General features: G+C 39.8%; 1 protein-coding gene across 1 annotated transcript; it reads left to right on the top strand.

The window, feature by feature from the left end:
- Positions 1-2,529: 2,529 nt before the first annotated feature.
- Positions 2,530-7,400, top strand: LOC125964279 (all-trans-retinol dehydrogenase [NAD(+)] ADH7-like; the record flags this gene model as incomplete). The annotated part of the gene is made up of 5 exons (XM_049709344.1): positions 2,530-2,753; positions 3,095-3,158; positions 4,883-5,018; positions 5,755-5,893; positions 7,250-7,400. Coding segments are annotated over 5 exons (714 nt in total), but the record flags the coding sequence as incomplete, so codon positions are not given.
- Between the last annotated feature and the right edge of the window lie 1,196 nt (positions 7,401-8,596).

Below are 8,596 nucleotides of genomic sequence, written 5' to 3'. Positions count from 1 at the left end.
TCTACCAAGATAGAGGTGAGAGAAGGGACATTGGATATGGTTTTATGTTAGTATTCTAAGTTTTTTTATTGTACTTGATATATTGGTACCATATTAGTACTTGGCTAATATATTATTAACCAAGACATTCTCCACTTTTAGGTATAATTTTTTACTGGAAGCTATATCTTAAGGCAAATTACTTGAATGAACACATATTCTTGCCTTTGCCTATTTGAAGATAGGTCAAACTTACAATATGAGGATGTGTTGGTGTCCCCCAGGACGCTCTTTTGATTTGATGATTCACTAGAAGGATTCATAAAACTCAGAACAGTTATTATACTCATAGCTACAGTTTGTTACAGTGAAAGGATACAGATTAAAACCAGCAAAAGAAAAAGCCACATAGGGTAGAGTCCAGGAGAGACCAGGTACAAGTTTCCAGTTGTCCTCTCCCAGTGGGGTCACATGGACAGAGCTTAATTCTCCCAGCAACAATGTGTGACAACACATATTAAGTGTTGCCAACCAGGGAAGCTCACCCAAGTCTGGTGTTTAGGGTTTCTATTGTGGGAACAGTCATGTAGGCACACAGCACACACAGGACTGACCTCAGCTACTCAGACTCCAGTAGCATCAGGAGTTAAGCTGATGGATCAAAGCCCCAGACATATGAAAACAGGCATTCACCGTAAGTCACACTGTTAGCATAAACTATCTGGAGTAGCCCAATGTCTCAGATGTACAAAGACACTCTTAGTGGACAGGATATTCCAAGGACTCAAAAGTTATCTCCCAAGAGCTGGTTAAGGTCCTAAGGTTCTTTGGGATAGTGAAATTTAAGTATTTATTAAAGATCATGAAGAGGATCAGAAGAGTAAAGAAAAATAATACTAAAAAGTGGAAGCTTACTATATTTTAAAATACAAAATAATAAAATATTATTTAAAATAATAAAAATTTTTAAGTGACCTAAAATTGACACTCTTGTTTTAGACTATAACTTTCTTCTATAATAATGATATGGATAATTCACTATAGATATTAATCTCCAGTTCCCATTCTGTAGAACAAGAAGGTTGGGAAGGAAGAGAAGTTTTTTTGGTTTTGGTTTTGGTTTTTCAGGTGGGGGGACATCTGAAGTTAGCAAGAGACTGGGGCCATGATCCACTTAAAGGCTTAGAGTCAGGGTGACATGAAGGTCAAAAATTACAACTTTCCAGATGGGTGATGGAGTCCTAGGGAGAAGTCTTTAGAGGCACAGTTCCCAGGTGGTCAGAAATATCACACTTCAGGGCCACCACAGCCTAATCTTGCTAGAGATTAAATAAGGAAGGCTGAAAGAGGTCCCAGAAGACAGTGCTAGAATCATAAAATTCTAGATTTAGAATTCAACCATCAACAAAAAATTCCATCTCGGATCTAGATAATAAAGCTAGCAGATAAACTAGTAGAAAAGGCAGAGAACGCCCAGTTTAGTTTCTGACATAAAATGTTGACCACAAAGAATCCATCAATAAACTTTGCTGCATAAATGAGTGAACGACTGAATGATACTTGAGAGAATGGCCACACTAACTTCAGAGCTCCAAATTCAGGAAATGAACTGAGGGGTTAGGATGCCGTAGCTGAAACTACAGCACCTCTGTACCCACTTAAATATCTGCTTATAAATTCAGACATTTCAAAACACATGCATACATAGACCTCCACACACAGGCTGTTTCTTCAGGTAATTCCTGCAAAGGAGGACAAAACTGGAGAATCAGGACATATGACAACACACCCTGCTCACACATAAGCCTTTGCATGTTAAAAAGAAAAAGAAAAAAAAAAAAAAAGGAAGGAAGAAAGGGAAGAAGGGAGGGAGGAGAAAAAAGAAAGAAAAAGAAGACAAAAATGATCACAATAAGTTCCATACCCTTTTTGTGGGTTTCCTGGTTTTCAGGTCTCCCTGATCCCTGCTATGAAACAGGATTAGGACTCTACAGCAGGAAAAGTGAGTTTTGGCTAGAACCTTCTTTAACATAGCACAGTACAGGGTAAAAATCTCCCAATTGATTTAACTACATTTCCTTCCTGGAGCTACACATGGATCATCTAATTGCAACATGGAAATTCAACTTCAATGAAAAAACAATTTATTTACAAATGATTCAGAGTTATGGTTATTAAGAAAATGCTAGTTAAACCAAATCTAAAACAGATTTAGCATGGTTTTGTGTAGAAGAGTAATAGAGATCCAAGTGCTTATTTAATCCTGTTATGAGGTCAGATGAGGTTATGGGTGGTGGCCAAAAAGGCTGCAAAAGCTCCCACAACAAAAGCCTGAATGATGTAATCTTTTATCAAAAGTTTTCATTTATCTGCAAATACTGATTTTGTTCCTTTTCTGTTCTCAGACATTCTGCTGTTTCTAGCTCTCTTTGTGGCATTCTCATGAGAACAAGTCATCCAGTCCTAATAACTCATCATAGTGATCTTCTGAATTTTGTGTTCTAATATTGGAGATACTTTGCAGGTTCCCCATTTTAACCCTAGGTCTAACATTTACAGGAACTTGTCTCTCCACAGGTCACCCGTGGTTCAACTTGTGTGGCCTTTGGCCTGGGAAGAGTTGGCCTTTTGGTCATCATGGGCTGTAAGTCAGCTGGTGCATCCAGGATCATTGGGATTGACCTCAACAAAGACAAATTTGAAAAGGCCGTGGCTGTCAGAGCCACCGAGTGCATCAGCCCCAAGGACTCCACCAAGCCCATCAGTGAGGCGCTGTCAGAAATGACAGGAGAGGCTTCCCTGGTGGCGCAGTGGTTAAGAATCGCCTGTCAATGCAGGGGACACAGGTTTGAGCCCTGGTCCGGGCAGATCCCACATGCGACGGAGCAACTAAGCCCGTGAGCCACAACTACTGAGCCCATGAGCCACAACTACTGAGCCAGTGCACCTAGAGCCCATGCTCCACAACAAGAGAAGCCACTGCAATGAGAAGCCCGCGCACTGCAATGAAGAGTAGCCCCTGCTCGTCACAACTAGAGAAAGCCTGCATGCAGCAACGAAGACCCAAAGCAGCCAAAACTAACTAAATAAAATTAATTTATTTAAAATAAAAAAGAAAAGAATTGACAGGCGACACTTTGGGCTACAGTTTTGAAGTTATTGGGCATCTTGAAACTATGGTGAGAGCCAAGATTAGAGGAGCCACACAATACCCAAACTACCTTGAACGCACAGGGTAAACTCATTTTCCACAGCTTTACTGAAAGCAACTACCTGTTAGGCAAAATACCTGGTAATCATGAAGCACTTGTGCCTAAAAAGTCAAGCAAAACTTATGTGCGGGTCTGCTTGACCAAAGTACATCATATCATACCACTCTCATGTGATCAGACTGCCAGGGAGGGAGTCAACCAACTAGGCAAATTGTTTAAGTGTTAATCTACTTTGTATGTATGGCTTTTTTGGCAACAGTGATTCCACCTCTTGAACATTAGCAAGTCAAACAGCACAAAGTGACTCTCTGGAGACAGAGATGGAGGAGATCCAGGGGCGAAAGGAACGATTCCAAATTTGGCAGTCTCTTCCCTCAAAACCACGATGTAGCCAACTTCTCACTCTATACCTGAGTTTGCTTTCTCCTTTCTGAATTCTCTTAAAATAGGAGCCTTCAACTTTTTAAAATACGCCTCCCTTGTGGCAGTCAGTAGCACCAGATTTCCATTTAAATCTGAGAAACGGGTCAGATCTCCTGGATTGGAAAGCCCCAGCCTGGGATAAGGTAGGGAGGGAGACTTGGAAATATGGGACAAAGTCAATTCTGCTCACAATTGACTAGGAGACTAAATTCGCTCTAATACTTTTGGTACTTTAGGAACAAGTAGTCTTTAATTTACCACTGTTTTCATTCCCCTTCCTTAGTGTCACTTAGAATTATTCCATAGCAACAAATACCATGTTTACACAGCCAATATGCAACACTGAATATTGCTACGGCCTACTGATTTCCAGATGATACTTTAATGAACATTGGTCTCTGAAAAATGCCAACATCTATTGCTACAACCTACCAAGTATTCAAAAAACTATTAATGAATGATTGGATGGGTGGATGACCAGAAAATGTGGAGTTAGTCTCAGAAATGTAACCAAGAAAGGGATTCCTTTGTCCCACATTTTAGTATTTGATTTAATTTTCATACTAAACTTTAAAATAACTGGATTAATTGATTCAGTATAAGTAATTTGATTTAGTTCAAATGGCTTTCCAAACCTTATCTGAAGTGATGATATTGGTCTGAAAATATAGGAATTTCTCCCTGCATTTTGGTCCATGGTAAACTGAAAATGCCATGAACACTGACCACATTAATTTCTACTTTCTGCCTTAAAGGACAAATGTATGAACGAGTTTAATTCATGACTAAAATTGTGTTGCGAGTGTTTTAAAGCAAGCAGAGGGACTTCCCTGGTGGCGCAGTGCTTAAGAATCTGCCTGCCAATGCAGGGGACACGGGTTCGAGCCCTGGTCTGGGAAGATCCCACATATGACGGAGCAACTAAGCCCATGCGCCACAACTACTGAGCCCGTGAGCCACAACTAGAGAAGCCACTGCAATGAGAAGCCCGCGCACCGCAACGAAGAGTAGCCCCCACTCACCACAACTAGAGAAAGCCCACGTGCAGCAACGGAGACCCAACACAGCCAAAAATAAATAAATAAATAAAAAGAAAGTTTGGAAAAAAAAAAAAGCAAGCAGAAAGAAAAGGCATGTGAGCCTAATTTCACTTCATGACTTGGAAACAAAACCAACTACTGGAACTGCAATAGTATGTAGGGCATTTCTGAGCCCACGACATATTATGAGACATGAGAAACCAACAGTCTCCCTCATTCTAAACTCAGATTGATGCCCTTGCATCCTGCAGCATGAACTACGGGGTCGGCGTGGTGGTAGGGGCTCCTCTATCAGCCGAGATACTCACCTATGACCCAGTGCTGCTCTGCGCTGGACACACATGGAAAGGATGCGTTTTTGGAGGTAAGAATGGCAGAGCCTTATTTGTTTATTGTCAGTCTCTCTGCACTCAATGAGAGGATTCTCATGCTTCCTGAGAGCAGGGACTGGGTATGTTATACCTCTACCCTATTCCCAGCCCCGGAAACAGTGCCTGGTCCTTAGCATATTCCCCAAAGACATTTAGTGAATAACTGAATTTTACTTCTAATTCCTGGGTGATCCATAATCTCCCCACATCACACAAAGAGTCGAAGCAAGGAGGCTCAACTTGTACCTCTTGTGTAGTTCTCAGTTCAAGTCTTATTTCCCTGAAGGAGCCCTCTCTAAAGAATCTTATCTGTACCAACCAGCCTCTCATTTTTTGTGCACCAGGTACTGTGGAAAGAGAACAAGGCTTGGCCTCACATTAACCGTTGTCTGTATCTTTGGTTACCTTGACAAGAGCTGTACTAGCCGAGTGCTGAGTGGGCGCAAGAGAAAATGGGAGAAGAGGAAGTGGAGCAGTGAACTGTAAAGTGGTTTCTCTGTAAAAGGAGCAGAGACATGGGGTAGCTAGAAGTTGTGGGGGAAATAGATGTTCCTCATGGGGTTTTTGCCTTTGTTTCTTAAGATGGGAGAAATACAGCTCATTTGTGTGTTGTTAAGGATAGTCCCGTATGGGGAAAAGGTAATAATGCAAGAGAGAGAAGGAACAAAGATAATAACACATAAAGATCATTCAGTAAAGTCTAAAGAGAACATGTATGCTTACTTACAGGTTGGGAAAGCAGAGATGATGTTCCAAAACTAGTGACTGATTTCCTGGAAAAGAAATTTGACCTGGACCAAGTGACAACCCATGTTTTCCCTTTTAAACAAATCAATGAAGGCTCTGGACTGCTCTACTCACATCAAAGGTATCTGTTTTTTATAGTTCTCTTGTCTCCTCCCCATAGGTCACTTTTTAAATTTAGTATTTATAAATGCATCTGTTTCCTTCATATTTTATTTCTGATTATCTTATGTCGCAAGACTGATATAGCTGATTACTTCTTCTTCATAGACTTATTATGTCATCGTCTTATATCAATCAATTTTTTAAAAAACCTCTGGACTTCATTCTTTTATACCAGATTGATTTCATCTTGGCTATTTTTATTTCAGCACAAAGCTGCTCACTTCTTCAGGTAATGCCACAACATTCCCTAACTTTACAGTTTTCAAAGTGCTTTTTAAAATGTGTTTTCTTCTGATCCTTGAAGGTTAGGTTTTGTTTGCTTGTTTGTTTGTTTTTTAACTTTTGACCTCCTTCATCTATTTCTCCCACCCAACACTCCTGCTTCTGGCAACCACCAATCTGTTCTGTGTATCTATGAAGTTGTTGCTTTAGATTCCTCATACAAGTAAGATCAGACAGTGTCTGTCTTTCTCTGACTGACTTATTTCACTTAGCATAATGCCCTTGAGGTCCATCCATGTTGTTGCCAATGGCAAGATTTCATTCTTTTTATGGCTAAATATTCCATTACACACACACACACCCCACATTTTCTTTATTCATTCATTCATCCATGGACACAGGTTGTTTCCATATTTTGGCTATTGTAAATAGTGCTGCAGTGAGCATGGGGGTGCATATATCTTTTCAAGTTAGTGTTTTTGGTTTCTTCAGATAAATACCCAGAAGTAGAATTGCTGGGCCACAGAGTAGCTCTTATTTTAATTTTTTTGAGAAACCTCCATACTGTTTTCTATAGTGGCTGCACCAATTTACATTCCCACCAACAGTGCATGAGGATTCCCTTTATCCACATCCTCGCCAACACCTGTTACTTATCTTCTTGATGGTAGCCCTCCTAACAGGCGTGAAGTGATATCTCATTGTGTTTTGATTTGCATTTCCCTGATTAATGATGTTGAGCATCTTTTCATGTGTCTCTTGGCCATTTGGATGTCTTCTTTGGAAAAATGTCTATTCCGACATACACCTTTACTTAGTCAAGCAATATTAATAACTTAATATGGTCACTTTGAAAAACAGTTGCTAGCTGTTATCCAAAGAAACATAAATTCTACTCTTAGGAATTTTGTTTCAAATATTACCTTAAGGCAGTGGCTTCTATATTGACATTTATAAACCTAAGCTCTTCAATTTCCATCGACTTCCACACAGCTCCACTTGAATGTCCCACTTGCATCAACTTCACTCAAAATAATGCTTCCACCAGTACATCTTATCTCAGCAAATAATGCCACTTATTCTGCTTTTACAGACTAGAAGCCAGAGCATCATGTTTGACTCCTTCTTCACTCTTGCCTACAACATGCAAACTGATGCTAAGCTCTGATAGTGCACGGTCCAGTTTCTCCTCCAGGATTCTCCCTCTCATTGCCCATGACTGTTACCTTAGTTCAGTCCAGTAATCTCTCACCTGGACATGTTAACACAGTAGCATGATAATATGTCTCCTGCCTTCTGTATATTACCATATTAGCCAGGCATCCACTAAGCTGTTAAAACTCAAGTTGCCCCCAAATATCAATGACTTAGCATGGTTTTGAAAGCCTTTACTATTGGACCACAACCTACTTTGTTAATATACCCAGTTATTCAACAACTGAGAATTTAGCACCCACTCTATCACAGCCTGTGTGCTAGGCTCTGGAGATAAAGTAAGGGAGCAGGGCTCACCTACTTCTCTCCTTGGCACCCAGAAGTCTAAGCACACTGGATTATCCTTCCTGTTCACACCTTCCTAGCATATTCATGCTTTCCCTTCAGCAAGGAAACCCCTTTCCTCTTGTCAGCCTTTGCAATTGTACCGATGCCTCAAGAATCAGCTCAGATACCCATATGCATATACTCATATACCGATTCATTTTCTTTCTGGTGGGGACCTCAGGCCCAGAAGGATTTCCAGTAACAGAATTTACCTGAAGTTTCCTAACCCAGGCAGAAAGGACAATTGTATAAAATGTTCTTGTTTGGAAGGTGTGGAAACAAATCACTAAAAACCATCATTTTACACTTCAGCATTCGAACTGTCCTGACATTTTGAGATTCTAAGTGACAGAAGGTCTGTGTCACCTGATGGTGACCTGGGCTTCCCTTTTCACATTTCCTCTGCTGTGACCATGGATCTGTTTCATAAATACAAGCAGAAGTACAAGATTTGATGAAGATATATAATCTTTATGAAATAAAGATTTAGTGTCTTATGAGGACCTGGGAATTAGCAGGGCGTTTAGGTCAACAATATTAAAATTTTTAATTTACATGTTCTAAAGCCATAATTATATATTTTGAGATGTATATATACACACACACACACACACAAACACACAATTGGATTTTTTTGTTGGAATAGAGATTTTTGAAAAAGACTTTTACCCACCTGCCACCACTTAGAGCAGATTTAGCATATAAAGATACGGTACGTGTATTTCCTACAGTAATATTAATTTTATGGATAGTGTTTAACACATTGTAACCTTTCTTTTTGGATGTAAATGTAAATATTTTTAAAAAGCATTTGTTACAAATTAACTTGGATTAGGTTTTGAAATCAGCTCATTGCATGGTACAAGTTACTTGATTAGTTTAGAAAAGAAATAGTGAA

Source organism: Orcinus orca, chromosome 4 (genome assembly GCF_937001465.1).
Source record: "Orcinus orca chromosome 4, mOrcOrc1.1, whole genome shotgun sequence".
Taxonomy (NCBI): Eukaryota; Metazoa; Chordata; class Mammalia; order Artiodactyla; family Delphinidae; genus Orcinus; species Orcinus orca.
Note: the sequence above shows the minus strand (reverse complement) of the source record. Positions and strands in the feature narration are given on the sequence as shown.